This window comes from Poecile atricapillus, chromosome 1, assembly GCF_030490865.1.
Source record: "Poecile atricapillus isolate bPoeAtr1 chromosome 1, bPoeAtr1.hap1, whole genome shotgun sequence".
Lineage (NCBI taxonomy): Eukaryota > Metazoa > Chordata > Aves > Passeriformes > Paridae > Poecile > Poecile atricapillus.
The window spans coordinates 128793093-128811421 of NC_081249.1; the positions used below are offsets into that span (position 1 = coordinate 128793093).

Below are 18329 nucleotides of genomic sequence, written 5' to 3' on the forward strand. Positions count from 1 at the left end.
TCATAAGGTTTGACTTGTCCAACTCTCTTCAGAGCTTCTAGGGTAAATTAAGAGAACTCCTTGATGGCAACATAACAAATATCCTGAAAAATCAGGGAGTGCCAGTGTCTTAAGTGTGAGCTTGCATGAAGACACAAAGCAACAGAATGTGTTATGAATCACCCCTGAAGATTCAGGAAATCTTCCAGAATTCCTTTGCTTTCCTCTCTTGTGGAGACAGTTTTCAAATTTTAAAATGAAGCAATGATTTTTACATATTTGACAACAACAAAAAAAAAAACCAACAAGATAGTTATCCAAGTGCTGCTTGAACTCTAGAAAATCAAAATACAACTGTTTGCTATTAAAATATAGATAAATAGTGTAAGTCCATGGGAATTTTCTTTAAAACATTATAGCACGGAAAAAACCCCTCAGTCTTCAATCTACATGCAGGGTTGAAGAGGTTGCATAGCTGTTTGGGAGTTCATATAACTGGATTTACGGACAATCTGATACGGAAACACATTAGGTTGTGTATGCTGTACAAAATTCCTATTCCTGTACCCATGATAAGCACAGACCTGCCAAGATATTATTTTAAATCAGATTACAATTAAAAAAAATGCATCCTTCTCAGAAGAGCTACACAGACCTTTAAAACTGTCCTGGGGTGACTTTATGATCCTGGTATCCCCAATCGTCTGGTTTATGTTATATATTAAGTTCTGCACCTTTAAGGCTGGCTTTGAGAGCAAGAGAGGGGGTAGAAGAAGCCGCAGTTTGTGTTAAAGAAAAACATCACTCCCACACATCCCGCTCCTGGACTGTGGTGTCTGCAGCACGGACAGACAGGGGGACAGAGCTTCTCTCTGGTTTTTAGTTAGTTAGTTTAGTTAGTTTTAGCTAGCTGAGGCAGAGGACATTAGCACATTAGGTTGTGTATGCTGTACAAAATTCCTATTCCTGTACCCATGATAAGCACAGACCTGCCAAGATATTATTTTAAATCAGATTACAATTAAAACAAATGCATCCTTCTCAGAAGAGCTACACAGACCTTTAAAACACTATGAAAAATAAAAAAATATTTCACTTATCCGTATTGCATGGCCTTTAATGACTACAAGGGTGCAAAATTCTATCAGATTTGGCAAATTAAAGACTGGGCTGACAATCACAGCTTCATCACATGTGTATGTATGACAGTGTGTGTGTTCCCCTGACCCACCCCAGCCACGGAGCAAAGGGCAGCAGGTCAGAGATTACTCACCAGCCAGGGTGAGGAAATCCATACACAGCAAAAGTTGCAATCTCCAGAATCTTCAGTTAGGAAAGAAAAACGAAAACAAAGAAACAAAGACAAAACTTTAATTTGTAATTCTGAGTTCCAGAAATTATGTAACCCTCTTGACAGGAAACATTTTCAAGAGCCTTAAGCCACTAATTCAACTCACTTCAAAACTCTAAATTGTCATATTTGCCTAGTTATTCCCCAAACCAACCAAATGTACATAGAGCATCCAATAGTGACTCTTAAAAGGATATACAATGAATACAATTAACTTTGACCTCATCTGCCACAAGGGCATTAGGCTTTGACCAAATAATTATTACAATAGTCTGACAATTTTTTTTAAAGAGAAAAGTGGTTTTAAACCTATGAAACAGAATGCCTCATGCAATTATTCCAAGAGCTGAATATTTCCAAATAAAATTTAAAAGGCTTCTTAACAGCAAAGCACCTTTTCAATGGATTTAAATAAGCCTGTCTTCAGAACAGAGACCCTAAGGGAACCATGTACTACCATGTAAACTTTCCAGCCACAGAAACCCACAGCACTGGCTCATGTTGTTCAGTTCAGCAGATTGGTGTTGAAAAAAAAGCAATCCCACCAGTTCTTATAGCTCCCCAACCTCCCTAGCCAACAAATCCAAAAATGTGCAAACAAACAAAGCACTTACCAGCAAAATTACAGTCAGAAGTCCATCAAATCTATTGCTTGGATAAGACAAGTATCTTTTCAAGCCCATTGCTAAGATTTTCAGCAACATTTCCAGCAGATAGTATAGGATGAAGAAGCAGTTGATAGCCTTCACCCCCCAAAAGAAAAACAACCATTAGAATTACTGACATCTCAGGGAGCAGCAATAACTGCATGGAATACCATTGTATCTTACCCCGAGGAAGAAGTCATCTCTTTCCGATGGCTGCTTATCTGCATCCATCACCAAAACCACCTTAAACAAAAAATATTTTATGAATCTACTGCTTTACTGCTACAATAAACAGATTTTTAAGCACAAGAACAGTCTTTCATGCTTTGCACAGGCCTTTTCAAGCAGCTCAAAATACATTTTTAACTGCAAGTATTCCCTCTTAACACTTTGCATAACTAAAGCACACCAAAAGCCCAACTCCTAGAAAAAGTAGTTACTTTAAAAAAATTAAAGAAAAAAAGTAGAAATTAAATTTGTAGCAGAGAAAAAAAAAATTACCAAAATAAAAAAAATCACTGCCCCGCAACAAAAAAAATTTTACTTACACAAATAGAAATAATGTTTGCCAGGGCTACTACATTCCCCAGGTAGCCAAAGTAGGCATGGCCAAAGGCAAACTGCATTTTCTGCATAAAATGGGATTGATACTCTGGACTGGGAGGGTGCTGAAAACAACACAAAGGATTTGCTGAGTCATAAAGCATAAGCATCTTAAAAATACTAAATTAATTTTATAAACACACCCCATCTCAGATTTAAAAAACCCCAGACAGTTTCAAAGCAAAACTTCAGGGCCACAGACTAATTTTGACATTACCTCTGGAAAATGTTTTCCAGCTGCTGCTATTAGCAGCAAGAAAGCATTCCTCATTATGACACAACACAAGGTAATGGCAAAGAAGGGAGATAATCCAACCTCTCTCCAATGCCCCAAGCAGATAAACTAAACATCAAGCTACTATTTGTATAAATCTCTTCCCCATTTCCCAATATTTAATTCAGACGTCTTAGTTACATGCAAACATAGAAAAGAATACTTCCTAACCCTCAAATAGTTTAGTGTTCTGTTTTTCCTTTCTCTCTAAGCAGAGAAAACTGTTTTCTGCCCATCTTCACCTGAACACTAAGAGAATCCACATTTTTTTCTTCATTCAGAGACTGGAGAAAAACTACTTTGAGCTATTTTGCCTCTCACTTTAAAATGCTGGCAAAATAAACAAAGACGCATTTTGTACATTTAACACCACCTAGCAATCCCAAACTAATGCTGTAAAAGCCCCCAGACCAATTTTGTTTGTGACTATAAAAGCAGCTCAAAAAAAGCTTAAAAATCAATGCCATGTGATCACACCTTGTGCTCACATGTTGCAAAGTTTGTTTATACACTTTATACTACTCTCACTTATTTTTGCACAAGACCAGACAACTTCTGATGCTTTAGAAATGATGATCACATACATACTTGCTTAATGGCATCTTTGTCTAGTTCTTCAAAGAGCTTCTGGAACTGGGCAGCTGACAGCTGGTCACAGGAGCACATTTTGAGCGACTACACATGAAAGAGAAACATTCAGATCAACATCTGTAACAGGAACATCTGCCAAGTTTGCCAAAACCCCTCAGACTACCTTGGAATCTAGGAATAAAGATGTAGTTCAAGCTGTTTGAGTAAGGTTCAATATTGCTCTGCTTTAACACAACACTGCCAGGTGACTGGAGGACATGTCATATTTTCCCTCTATGAGATCACATGCTCCTTTGACTAACTTAAATTTTTAGTCCCATGTAGTAGTGCCCCTATTCTGTTAGGATCCAAGGAATGAAGCAACAGAGGGCAGATCTCTGGATTTGCTAGTCAGGATTGATAATCATCAACATAAAGGCTAAGAAAATATAGTTCTTACTCTCATGATGGCTTGCTTGCAGCGAGAATCCATCTCAGCTTTCTGTAGCACCTGTAGTAAGGCCCCAACACTGACACAGGACCTATTTAAAAGAAAACAGAATGGGCCCTGCTACAGATAAGTTTATAGATGGCAAAATGAGCTGTTCCAAATGTGTTCCTGCCTCTTTCTTGTTTTGAAAAGCAAATAAAACTAGAAGTAGGAAAAAAGGAAACAGACTCCGTAAGAGTCACAAACAGTGTGTTATGAACATGCAGTTACAGGAAAAATAAATAAATGAGATGAGCAACAAATTGCCATTTTCAAGAATGGATCCTCTGTAAATATATTAAAACAGAACAAGATGACCAAAATGTACTTTTTTTTTTTTTTTTCCTGGATAATCTACTGTTTCAAGATCCTTCACTTACTGTTGTGCAGGAGTCTCTTTCAGAGAAGACAGCACCTCAAACGCAGCCCGGATTCCCAGCCGCCTCCTGAAGAGGGAGGACTGAACTGATTTCTGAGCAGTAAAAATATCACAGAGGAAACAATTTACTCACACTTCAGGCACCACAGTGTCCTATGGCCAGATAATATACCAATCCTTGGGCACACATCCCAGATTTGTGATTAGAGATCAGAACAGGAGACTGCCCTAGGCCTCACTCCTTCCAAGAACTCCGTGTACGAGAAGGAAGGAAGCAAGTAAGCAAACAAGTCCCTGGAAATCAAGTAATCATCCAGGTTGTGGTTTATTTTCAATTCTGCAGTGCATAGGCATATGTCTCTTTTCCAGAGACACTGGCAACAGCAAAGCTCAAGCATTCACAGAAGTTCACACTAGTGTGCCAAGAGTTAGAGAGCTTGTCCTACTCCAGCTTCTTGCCTAAAAGCACAAATCCAGAGCTACAGTTTTTCATGCTTTTTTTTTATTCCAGTAATCACTTTCAAACTCATTTGCTTTATTGGTAGTCAGATTATGTCATGCTGTCAAAAAAAAAGAAAATTGAGAAAGAAGGGATGAAACAGAGGAGGAAGAAATGATTACCAAAAATCCTCTTTGCACCTTTTCTGTTTACACACTCCTCTGCCACAAGCGGGTAGGGGCCATTCCTCCTGAGTAATATTGCCTTGGTTATATTATCCAACAAACTTCACCTTCTCTATGGAACTCTACTAGAAAAGCTACTGGGCCAGTCTGGGTACGGCCTGGTCTAGTGGGAGGTATCCCCCATCGCAGGGGGGTTGGGACAGAATAATCTCTAAGGTCCCTTCCAACCCCTTAATATTCTATGATCTGCAACAACAGCTATTTAAACAGCACAGCAGATTTCCTTCACACAGACCAAGTTTAATTTACCCAGCCACTTGTCCTTGTTCAGTCATACAACGGTTTATTTTTCTTTTCCCCTATAATAGTCAAATTGTAGATCCACAGCATATTTGGAAATATGCAAGCAGGTCATTTTCTCATGGGAGGGGATCAAGCTGTAACAGCAAATAAAGGGAAAGGTATCGCATCAAAGAACATTTAATACCATAAAACTGTATCTGCAACCAGAGTGGGAGGGCTCCTTTAATACACAGATGAAACTTGATTGTCGCACTATATTAGGAACAGCGAAGTACGACACAGACTCTCTTAGCTGGGTTGCACAAGACAGCCAGTTTTATTATTCCTGATCTTCTTTTATAGACAGTTCTGAGAAGGTCTGAGAGGTAAAACTCTCATTGGTCATTAAACTAACACATCACCATCACTGGTCAATTGGGAACTGCACCCCTTGACTGTTTCTTCCAAGATAAACAACAAGGATCCAAACAACACCTGCAGAGGTTGTTTTCCTTCTCCAAGGACTGTTTTGATTCCTACGATTTCTTAGGCCACACTTTCTCAGGCCAGTCTGAGAAAGTTGTGTGACTTGGTTTCACACAGGCTCAAGCTAATGCCTGAAGCCTAAAAATCTTACTTGACCATTGTCAGTTCCTGCAACTTAATTCTTCAAAGGTTCAAGGTTATGGCAGAACACAGAAATTAGGAATGCTTTACTCACCAGAAGGTACCCTCGAAACTGGTTGTATATTATTGCTGTAAGCAAATTCATCAAAAACAAGTTGCCTATTGAAGAAAAAAAGGCAGTAAAATTTATGGAAAAATCTCTTTCTCAAAAAAGTTTTAATGTATGTAGTAAATCAGACATAAAACTTTAAGAGGGTTAGTTTTCTTGTGTTTGATTTCCAAAACGTTTTTAATGTTTGAACATACTGTTAGGTATCCGTTCCCCTGTGACATGTTACCAAAAAACTCCAAATCTTAAGTACCCCCCCTGAAAATGATCTCACAGACACTACTGGAAGAATCACAGAAACGGAGAAATTCATGATTAAACTTCCCTAGAAAAATAAAACACTGTAGATGGTATGCACAAGTATCGAAGTTGAAGTGCATTGGAGTTTACATTGCTGAAGACAAGAGGTAACTTACCCAATACAGTGAAGAGGATGAAGAAGATTGAATATGCTCGATTCTTAGAATATGCAGGTATCATTACTGTATCGAATTTAACAAAAATAGGAAATAATATTTTAATGCACAGTAGAGACTTCTATGAACTTTTGGCAATTCGTAAAAGCTCTCATACAGCTGGACTTTAGAGTGGTATAATTACACCACAGAAAGGCAAGAATCAAGTTACTAAAGGCATAAAAAACCTTTACACAACCTTCCTCTGGCTGTACTAAAAACCATCAGCTGAAAGAATGGTTACAGTAGGCTGAACAGAGCAATCTTACTTTGTTGTTCTTCAAAAGGAGACACAAGGGTTATTTCTGAAAGACTGCTCACCATCAGGATTATTTGCAGTAGTCAGCAGGACCAGCAGTGATGTCAGGGAATCTGGCAAATTCCGGAAATACACCGCCCATTCCTTATCCTGCTGATTATCCTAGGCAAAGATGTGTTATTGTTAAGAGAAATACCAAGTAATCACTGTCTTACCAAAGAAGGGCGAAAAAAAATTTACATTTTTAAAAAAATATTAACATCAGTCAACAATCAATTTCTTACACACGTAATCAAACCTACCCTGTGGAAAAAGCAAAAGCCAAACATAAAAATTAAGATAATGTATGAATACAAAGCAATCACATCACTTATTAATAGCAATTAAAAAACACAAGTAAGAACAGGAAGCCCCACATAGAAGTTATGTCTAGTTAGCACCTCAGACCCACGAAGAACAATTATGTCACAAACTGACTGTACAGGACTCAGAACCTTCATCAGAAATACACTGGGAAGCTGATCTTGGATCCTCCACATTTTTTTTTTTCCTGAGGTCAAGAAAAGACAGATAAAAAAAGAAGCAGAGTGCAAACAACATAAACATGAGTCAGGCAGCACAGGACAAACAGCTCTTGAATCTGATGCAAAGACTGGAATCATAGAGGACATACACAAGACAGTACAAAAACACAGTCATGAATTTCATTAATGAACCTACTTTTAGAACTTGCCTGCAGTATTTTGCCAAGTTAGATAAAATTAGTTAGACGGATGTCAGAGCAGCACACCAAAGTCCACTCTCTAATTTGCTATTTTTTACCTCAATGTACACAAAAGTGACTGGTTTAGGTATACAAGTTATATACAAAATATACATCTGCTGGGGAAGCTCATAGCTGAAATTAGATGTGACAAACAGAGATAATACAAAGGTCCAGAAGTCAACTAAAAGTGGGAAAATAGACCTCTGCTTCTAATTCCAAGGATTATGTAACATCAGAGAATTCAGGGACTTTGCTGATCGTAAGGGAGACTAGAAGCTGGCTCAAGTGCAAACTACAGTAGAAATGAATGCACAAAACTGAGATTAAGGATAGGACCAAAATTACTGGGAGCAGCATCCAAGAAATTTTTGCGTTCACAGTAACATATTTATGGAAGGCCTTAAAAGTAAGAATGAAAAAACCCAAAAAAATCTGAATGTGATAAATTAAGATATGGGAAGTCTAGAAGAGAAGGAACATACCAAGATTACTGGAACACAAAAATTATTTTGACCACAAAATTTCAATTTTGCTTTTCAGAAGCAGGAAGAGAAAAATGGGAGGAAAACCCAAAGGGATCAGAAACCAAAACTAGTACAGGCAAAAACCTACCAGGGCATGAAAGGTGAGAAAACACAGAAGAAACCCAAATTAGCAAAAAACTAGAGAGGGAAGAGAGAAAAAGAAATGAGTGATAATATGAATGAAAATGTGACAAGAGTTTTGGAGACAGAACAGCACAGAGGGTTTCAACAAAACCAGAGAAAGTAACTCAAGGGATCAAACTGGGTAAATGTATAAGGAAGTCTCCTGTATACATGAATACTATGCACATGTTAGAGCTCTCCAAATGGACTTCAAACTCATCTCCTCACGTCTGACAATGTGACCTTTTTCAGAAAAAACAAATTGCACTAGTCTGACTATAAAACTAGACAAGAAGCAGCTGTGCAAGTACAGAAAAAAAGGCACTCAGATCTACCAAAGCAGCAATAGAATTGATTACCTTTGTTCGAGCAAAGAGCAGCATGGCAAACATGGTGAAGAGAGACAGATGAACAGCCAGTAGCAGAACAACACTGTTGGAAAGAAAATATATCAAAGTATTAATAGTAACTTTTTCTTAATATCCTCTGCTAAAAATGCAAAATGATACCATATAAAGAAAATCAGGTCCTCAGTTCTTCCCTTCCCTTAACAGAGCTTAGAAAAGCAAAATCAAAACCTCCCACTCAACTAGAATTAAAACACCTATGTCACACACACAGTCATGTTAGTCTAGAGATCCTGTACAGACTAAAGTGAATCAAAAAGTTACCACAACCTTCACCCTCTGTGACCTGATCTCACTGAGCTACCCAATCCAGAAGGAAGCTGCTCAGATGCCCCACACCATAACACGAAGGATAACAACCTGCCTGCTGACAACCAACCTGTGAAAGGATGTTTTCTATGCTATAACCCACCTTGCCATTTCAGGCAATGTGCTGTTGATACTTTTTAACGTTTTCTTCATCATAGAAGAATTCTGGAGAAGAAAGAAGGGGCGAAGGAGTCTTCTTATTCTCACACTCTGCAAAAAACAACGGATCAGACACTGAACTCCTGCAAGACTGGCAGCACAAATACTTTGAACGCAAGCTTGTCAAAAAGCACTTGACACACACATCAACAGAGCCAACAGCAGAACAGAAAAATAAATGACCTCTGCTCTTCTGAGCTCACAAAACACCAAAAAAGATTCCATACCTCATTAAAACAAGGCGAGATCACTTTAAAAACACACATTGATGTTTCAATAGTCTCATCAGGCCACCAATTTGAAACAATCTAACTTTATTGCCCAGTTGACATAACAATCTGGCAAGAGACAGCATTTTTGTATTTTCTTGTATTTTCTGCCAAGGTCCATCTTAAGAAAGGGATTAATAGAGAGCTCTTTTCAATAAAAACAAATACATATTCTAAAAATAAGTGCTTAATTTAAATTTTCAGACTGTTTGTTTTATAACTAAAGGGCCTGCTTATTACTTAGCAAATTTTGTCTCTGATAAGACTCAAACTGTAATTGCTTTTCCCCACAACACTACAGCAAATAATCTTTTTGATTCTTGCAGTCAAGACATTTGCAAGCCTTCAAGTTATTGCTATGATTTATTTGCTACTTCCAAGTGTTTCAGCATCCTGCATTTTAGGATCGGTTTTCCGTGGGCCACATTTAGCAGCAAAAAAACCATAAAAATCAATTTTTAAAATTTCTATTCTCTTGTTCATCTATCTCAACAGTTCAACTGCTCCTTCTGCCACTGCTTTGTGTTGGGAGATTCCTGTTCAAACTACTTGTCCACTATCACACCTCAAGATTTTACACTTTAAGATCATGTCTCTCTCATTCACTTCCCAGCATTTTTACCACATTAGTATCTTCTTAACAAGGATTGCAAATGCGCAACAACTAATTTAATGTAAATCTGTGGCAGACAAAACCAACTGGGAGAGTGCAATATTGCATCAAGGAGGGCACTTCCAGAACCATTTCCAAACCTGATGTTCCTCTCAGGACAGAACCGTTTTGAACACAGAACAGCTTCAGGTTAGAAAGCAGCTGTTAAACTACTTAATTACCCTTTTCTTATACTTCACTACAGAGGCTTTGCCATTCAGTCAAGTTAAGCATATAATTCTCCGATTGCACAACAAAATTCATGCCAGGCAATGAGTTTTCCCTGCACACTTCAACTGCTGACAGACTAAAGCAATTAGTTATTTAATATTACCAACAAACACACAATTTACATTAACAATCAACAGAATTCTTTGCTAAGCTACATTACACCAAACTTTTTCTGTATTTCAGTGCATTATCCAGCTATCAAAGACCAAAGTAAAGCTGTTCATACCTCTTTGCATAAAAAACTCAGTGACACGATCCAGTCAGCAAGGGAAACAATCAACGTCAGTATATAAGCCATTAGCCATTTATTTTTCCAGAACTCTTTCCATCCAATTAAGTAACTCTAGACAAGGGAAAAAAAAGAGTAACTTTAATTACTTCAGTAATAAAATCCAATACCCAAATAAGTCACACCATTTTTTTTCCAAGTATTTGTAATTTTACATTAGTGCTCTTAAAAAGCTCGCTAAAATCCAAACAAAAATACATTGTTGAGAGATTTTTTTTGTACAAGAACTAAACAAAGGTCAGTAAAAGTGAGAGGTGCACATAGGCCATGAGAGAGAAATCCTTTGAATGCAAGAAAATTCTCCACTTAATAAACATTGAAAGGGACTTTGCAGAAATAACTATTACCAAGAAGAATAAGTATGACCAAGAAAGGTTAGTTTCTGACAACTTTTATTTTGAGTAAATGAACTGACATATTTATTACATATCCTGATTTTATATCCTAATACAAGCAGCTAAGCCAAAACACTTGCATTCTTCGAAAAATTTATTTCACACAGTTAGGAAAATAAGGTTAAAAAAGGGAATCAATTTTAATTTCTTATTTATTAAATATATTCAGTTATTATACTAATTATATTATATGATTTAATTTATATTTTATTATATTATTGTTTAAATAATCAAATTTAAATCTTCATTTAGTATATTCACTTGCTAATTTATCCTGAAGTAAGGCTCTAATAAAGTAAGGCAATTTCATCCTGCAAACACAAGATTTGAAAAACAATTCTACCACACACCTACTGTATCATTCAATACCAGATGAAGGAGATGCTCACCTTCACAGATATATCAACCACGAACACAAGGAAGCAGAGCAGCTCAATGCTCTCTGTGAGGCCACAGGGAGGATTCCAGGCAGGAAGGCGGTATCGCACATCTGACGTGACAGTAAGCGAGGAAGGCTCTTCAATGAAAGCCAAAGCCAAGATGACAGTAATGGTTAAGCTCAAAATCCTGTTTGGACAGAGATGAAATTAAAAATAAAGCAAACAAAACCACAAAAAAATGAACAAAAAAACATACCTCAAAACAACCCCCAAAAAAACAGCCACAAAATGAGTCAAAATAATAACAAAATACTTACAAAAGCAATTTTCTTTGAAGTAAACCAAGCTTTATGTTATCATATTTCACTCAAATGGGTTAGACCACAAGGCAGCACTTGACTGGCATGTTTTTGCCTGTACTGGAGATGTAACTGCTGACCACCAAATAACCTGAGGTGGTGTCCTTTTGAAACTAACAGCAGCAAACAATCTTGCTGGTATCCAGCATGCTTAGAAATAGACACTTCGAAAATTCTTAAGGCACAGTGCTTAAAATCATGCTAATTAGCCCACTCATGCAACACTCCTGTGGCTGTTTCAAAGAGCCATCTATGTCGTCACACTTCCACCACAGAATCTGCTGCTTTCCAAGTCTATCATGTTCACTGATCAATCCCCTTGCTCCCCACAGTAATTCATATTATAATATTATAGTATTTTATATATAATATAAATATATTTATGACATTGTATTGTAATGTTTATAATTTGATAAAAATAAAAAATACAATTATCCAACAAGCAAGAAAGATGAAGAGTAGTTTTTCAGAAAGACTAACTCCTAAATAAAAAAGCAAAAAGAATAAACAAGTTCTTACCACTGGCAAGTCCTGGAATAGTACCATCGATAAAGCCACAGGGATTTGGAGTCGACACGGTGATTTATGGATCGATACTGAAGGCAGGAAGCAAAAAGGCTAATTCAAACATCACATTCAGTCTGTCTCAAAGACAAAGATCAAGTTACCAAAGCAAACTAAATGAGTACATGTTATTATTAAAGTATCAGGTCACCCATGACCACAGAGGTACTCTACATGTGTGAAAAGGGAAAGATTTTAAGGAAGTTCTGTTATCTAAAGACCACACAGCTGCTAAGATAATTAAACTGTGTGCCAGTCATCTGAAGCACTGTCATCATTTCAAATAAGAGCATTTGTAATAATTCAGTGACTATTCTATGTACTCGCCAAAATGGTCCACCCACTTGATTTCCCTCTCCAACATTCATTCTACTCGTGGATCTTCTTCTGTCTTTCTCTTCCAACAGGCCATAAGATGCAAACAAATTAATTCTGAATCGAAGAGACTTTTATTTATGTCTTTGAATAAAATATGCTTGCAGATCAGGAAGTGCCTGTGATTCTTCAGGAATCCCCAGAATCCATCCCTACTCTGTGACAGCTTCTGGGAAGTTCTTAGTCTGCCCAGAAAGATGCTTCCAGAAAGGTGGCCACACCTTAAATACATCCGACCCCCAGAAATCTCCCAATCAAAAGCCATCTAGATGCAGCAAGAGAGCTCAAGAACCAGCCTTCAGCATTCCCACTGCCTGGGAGAAAACAGGATCTAGGAACCTGCAGCAATGGCCAGTAAAGGAAAGCCAAAGGGGGTCTCAAGACTTCCACAGGCACCAAGTTCAGCTGAAGAGTTCCAGCTTCACACTTGAAACAAGCCTTAAACTCTTAAGCTTTTACCAGCTCTTAAGATGTGCAAGTAGTCAGATTGAGAGGCAAATTACAGGGTTAGCTCAAATAGTTTCTCTTAGCAGTAGGTTACTCACTACCAAAACATCCACAAACAGCCCAAACAAATAAACAAACAAAAAAACCACCATGAAAATCATTCCACAAACCAACATGTCTTTAAAAACCCTTAAGAGAGATTATTTCATTGTGGGGAAAAATTTATTTCTCCTAGGCAGAAGTTCAGTGAGACTTGTATACTACAGGAATTTGGAATTCTGATTAGCTTTGTGAATTGAGATGGTGGTTTATGAACGTTGCCTGATCACAGAAAAACTTAAACTGGCAGAGCGTGTGACAAACATCCAGCATGGGGAGCGTAACAGCTATCAAAATAAATTTTACTTACTTGTATTGCATCTTCAATAAATACTATGGCTTGGTTTATATAAAGGTTATTATCAGCGCCAGCAACTATGAAGTCAAAAAGAAATAAGAATCACTCACTGTATTTTGGATAAACTTTGGATTAAAACATCAGTTAACAGAAGGTGCACAATCACAGTTGTCATGACAAAGAGCACTGTAAACACACAAAAAAAGAGAGTTCCTGCCACATTTGCTTTGTCAGCAGCACTGTGCATTACACTAAATAACTAATAATAATATCCAACACACCATGCAACTTTCTATGTTTTGTTAAAAGGTTCTCTTTTAGGTTTAAGTATTAAGTACCAGATTACACTGGTAGTTAAATATCACAAAACTACACAGAAACAAGTTCTAACAGGGAAAATAATGGAGATTCAAATTGCTCTTTGACAGAGTATACAGTCAAGTCAAGCCAGAAAAATCAGGCACTACTATTATAGCAATTGTTATTTTTGTTTAATAAAGATACTGCAGTTATAGAGTGATCCTGTTCCTCCAAAACCAACAGGAATCTCCAGTCATATGAGAACTAAATTAAGTGCTTTTTAAATTTGTTCTGAGAGTTACTATTACCATACCAAAAAGATCAGAGCTCAAGACACAGGAAGGGATGAAAGAACACAAATTGAAATAAAATACCACTAAATTAGTTACTATGACACTTTTCAAGATCCAGTATTAAGAAGTCTATGTGAAGACAGATCCATAAAAAATAAAAGGCAGACACTTGTGTTTACTTGAAATAGGACCTTTCAGGAACTAACCTGGCAATTAAGCCAAAAAGAGATATAAAAGCAGATAAGGTCAAAAAAAGGAAGAAAAAAAAAAAAAAAGAGATATAAAAGAGATAAAAAACTGAGGGGTTCTCAAGATACGAAAAACATGCTAGTGTAACCTTGCTACAGAGGGGAGGAGTCCCAAGGAACACTTCATACCATCTCCATTGAGAAGACAGCAATCACAACCCGGGATACAACAGAAAAGAGTCCATCCCAGCAGACGCACAATGCCCTCCCTCCAGACACCAAGCAATGCCAGAAACACCATTGATGAGAGTCACAGATAATTTTATGTTCCACATGATTCCGTAGCATCAATTTCCTGCAAAGACTGCAAACGGTTTTTAAATGCCACCCTTTATCTAAGCATCAGCAACAACAGTTTAGTACTGATCCTGATATGAGCCATGGCACAAGATGTGAGCACAAACAGTAGAAAAGCCAGGCTCACGCAGTAAAGACATTACTTCTTTCATGACATCTCACACTAGTGAGATAAAAATAAAAGTTGCTTAAAGGAACCATTAGCTAAAAGAATGGCAAGGACAGCAAAAGCTTTAGGTACTTGAAGCACATAGCAAGCCACTAGTGTTGATGCCAGCGATTTTGGACGGGCAGAATCTAAGTGACTGTTCATAATATAAAAATAAAACAGGGAAATTAGCCAAAAATGTTTATTTTAGCAATTTCTTCATGCATTCTACCATGGATATCCAACTTATTCTGCAATTCTTAGTCACAGCAAGTGACACTTAGTCACAAGTGATGATTAAAGCACTGCTCGGTTTGGGCACACAGGACCCATCCGAGACCCCGCTGCACTTCTGGCACTGCACAAGAGCAACAAAAAGTGAAGGTTCCCTTAAGTGATGCGATACCCTCAAAAGAGAGAACCTGAGGTCTCCAAAGGATTCCATCCTGGGGGAATTGGGATCTCAGACCTACCACAGTCACCGGGTTCGAGAAAAACTTGTCAGCACTTCAGAGGAAAACCCTAAAATTACATAAGGAACTAAAGAAGCCAGGGGCTGCAGCAGCACTGCAAGGCTCGCACCTAAGCCCAGCGCTAGCGGCTCCCTCAGAGCCGTCCCGGCCGGAGCTGTCGGGAGCAGCCCGGGCAGGGCGGCCGAGCCCCACCAAGCCCCTCGGCAGCCCGGGAGGCTTCCTGCCCCTCCCGTTCCTCCCGCTCCCGGGAGCGCCCCAGCTCTGCGGGAAAGGCGAGAGCTCCGCCCGTCCCGGGCACTCACCGTCCTCGGCGGCTGAGCGGGCACCGCCGCGCTCCCGCCACAGCCCCCGGCCCGCCCGCCAGCGCCGTGGGGGCAGCAGCGGCTCCGCCTCAGCGCCGGCCTCCATCGGCACCACCGACCGCACTCCCGCCGCGCCGCCGCCGAACTGCGATGGGGCGGGGCGGGACGGGGGGGAGGGGAGGGGACCTGGGACGGGACGGGAGCGGGGCTCGGCCCGCCCCGGGCGGCTCCGCCCACCGCACGTGACCGGCTGCGGGGAAGGGCGGGACCCAGGGCCCCTCCGGGCTCCTCCCATCGCTGCCACCGGAGCCGGCGCTGCCCCGACATTCGTCCCCCGGGCGCCATTTCCCGGCCGCCGTTAGCGAGCTGGGGTACTGAAGCAGGCGGAGTGCGATGAGAGACGTGGCGGTGCGGGGTAGAAAAGTGTCGGCTTTTCACCTAAACTTCCGAGGGCGGATCCCACACGTCATTTATGGATTAAAAATTATATCCCTGATGAGGAGTTGCATCTTTTTGGCTCACGCCAGCTGCAGGCTCCTGGCTGTCTGGCTCAGGGCACCTGCGGGGCCGCTTCCCGCATATATCACAGTCCTAAATAACCATTTACATCCTTGGTCGCAGAAAGCACTTAATTTCCATTTAATCACCTAGGCATTCCACAAGCAACTGTGAGCTTCACTCATGTTGCTTTTACTGTTAAAAGATGCTTCCTTCACTTGTGCTCCTTGCCCGCTTTTCTCACGGCCCACTTCACACGCCCTTCCACTGGTCAGTTTCATAAAACTTCGTTTCAGAAGAGGTGTCAGGACAAATTTGACAACACTTTTCTGCCACATACTGGGACCTGTGATAGCATAATGATAAACACGAGAGCTTATCAATCCTTCATTTTAGTATTCCGGGCTGTGAAGTAAAAGTAGACCCATACTTTGCTCTTTAATTCAAAGTTATACATTGTTTATCAACCTGGGTGCTCTTTACTTCAGTGACTATTTTACACCTTTACTAGTCAAGACTATGTTATAGTCACCTTATAAGCTGACTTAATTGTAAGAACTAGTTGAATTGCATATAAAATCATGGAACAGGGAGCAGTGTTCACTGTGGACAATGGTGTTGCCATAGGCCAGCTCTCTTTCAGGGAGCTGGTGATATGTAGAGATAACAGGCTCATAGTCATGATGTGTCACAAATTCAGCCAAATGATAAAAAATTGGTCTCTATGGGCCACCTTTATTTAACTCTGAAAAGGAACATGTATAATTTTATATATGTTTGATAAATAGCAGCGGGGTAGCTTTTGCTTTCATCTGCACCACTGTTTAGTCAAAAATTAGTTTAATTAAGTCAGGGTAAGATCCAGCTGAAGATAATAAAGAAAACTCTTTGATGTTATCTTTACCATAATGGATGTGCAGTGGATTGACCTGAGCTGCTCCATCACTCCACTCCTCAGCTGGACATGAAGAGAAAATATTAATTAAGGTCCAGGACAGGTCACTCACTGAATACCATCATAGGCTAAACAGTTGACACAGCAAAATTATTTGAATTTATTAGCAATCATATCAAAACAGGATGAGAAATAAAGCAAATCCTGAAAACAACCCAGTTCTCCTTCCTTCCTGGGTTTAAATTTATTCCTGATTCTCTACCCCTCTCCCTCAGTGGCATAGGGAGACAGGGCACGGGATTATGGTCAGTTCTCATTGTTTCTGCCAATGCTTCTTCCTCAGGGCAATGAGGCTTTCCCCCCTCCTTCAGAGAACAGTCCTCCATGAACTTTTCCAACATGAGTCTTTCCCATGGGCTGCAGCTCTTCAGGAACAGCCTGTTCCACTGTGGGTTCCCCACAGTGCCACAAGTCCTACCAGGACACCTGCTCCAGCATGGACTCCCCTCTCCATGGGTCTGCAGGTCCCTGCCAGGACCCTGATCCAGCATGGGCTTCCCCCTGCTCTGGTGTGGGCCCCTCCATGGGCTGCAGGTACATCTGTGCATCCCTGTGCCCTCCATGTACTGCAGGGACACAGCTGCCTCACCAGGGGCTGCAGGGGAATCTCAGCTCCGGCACCAGAGGCACCTCCTGCCCCTCCTTCTGCCCTGATCTGGGTGTCTGCAGGGCTGTTCTCATATATTCTCACACTGCTCTTCTCTGGCTGCAATTACTTCTGCACAATACCTTTTTCTCCTTCTTAAATCTGTTACCAGAGGCATTAATCCCAACACTGGTTGGCTTGGCCTTGGCCAGTGCTGGGTCCATCCTGGAGCCAGCTGGGATTGGCTTTGCCAGACAGAGAGGAATCTTCCAGGAGCTTCTCAAGCTGTAGCCCACCCCAACTAAAACCTGGCCACACAAACCCAATACAAGTTGTCTCCAGTAAAAAGTGAACATCATCAGCTACACGTTAAAATTATTTCCCATTCTCAGTAGGCAACAAAGTATTGAATAACATTGGAGTTAAGTGTTGGTAACAGTTGAACTAGAGGCATCAGGTGGAACAGACACAGTGAAAATATCTGGATAGTAAAAGGAAAATAGGATTGACCTTGTACAATCTGTAGTCAGCATTAGCAGGCAAGAAATGAAATGCAATTTGTACATGTACTGTAAATGCCATTGCTAAGAAACACAGGTGTCTGAAATAGTCAGGGTAACAACACTAACTGCAAAAACAGAGGAAATGTGTGTAAAAATTGTATTTTTGTGCTATTATTTTTTATTTGAATGAAAGCAAATGTCTCCTCTTTCCTCTTCTATGATTATCTAGAAAAAGAAACCAGTAACTTCTGGAGGAAACAAATTAGAAGTCTTCAAATATACAACAAATTCTTGAACTTCTGTTCAAAATTCATCCACTCCCTCTGGCTGGAATGGGACATGGAAGTGCCCAACTAACTGTGAAGGAAGGCAAATCACAGCTGGGGTTTTCCATTCTTCCTACCGGCTACACCCATTAAAATAAGTTAGTT

At 39.8% G+C, this 18329-nt stretch overlaps 1 protein-coding gene across 2 annotated transcripts in view; it reads right to left on the reverse strand.

Annotated features, from left to right (window-relative positions):
* TPCN2 (two pore segment channel 2) overlaps positions 1–15510 on the reverse strand; it is a 29333-nt gene extending 13823 nt beyond the window's left edge. Inside the window, exons 1-17 of one of the 2 annotated variants that reach the window (XM_058850800.1) lie at positions 15357–15510; positions 13308–13372; positions 12032–12108; positions 11163–11340; positions 10316–10432; positions 8882–8988; positions 8422–8494; positions 6712–6811; positions 6352–6417; positions 5921–5985; positions 4295–4386; positions 3885–3966; positions 3443–3529; positions 2526–2645; positions 2161–2220; positions 1945–2073; positions 1253–1302 (exon numbers count right to left, since the gene is read on the reverse strand). In XM_058850800.1, coding sequence (XP_058706783.1) covers positions 1253–1302; positions 1945–2073; positions 2161–2220; positions 2526–2645; positions 3443–3529; positions 3885–3966; positions 4295–4386; positions 5921–5985; positions 6352–6417; positions 6712–6811; positions 8422–8494; positions 8882–8988; positions 10316–10432; positions 11163–11340; positions 12032–12108; positions 13308–13372; positions 15357–15462 — 1574 coding nt within the window. In that variant the 5' untranslated portion in view covers positions 15463–15510. The remainder of the gene's footprint in view (positions 1–1252; positions 1303–1944; positions 2074–2160; positions 2221–2525; positions 2646–3442; positions 3530–3884; positions 3967–4294; positions 4387–5920; positions 5986–6351; positions 6418–6711; positions 6812–8421; positions 8495–8881; positions 8989–10315; positions 10433–11162; positions 11341–12031; positions 12109–13307; positions 13373–15356) is intronic. The other variant, XM_058850810.1, reaches the window with a different exon arrangement.
* Between the last annotated feature and the right edge of the window lie 2819 nt (positions 15511–18329).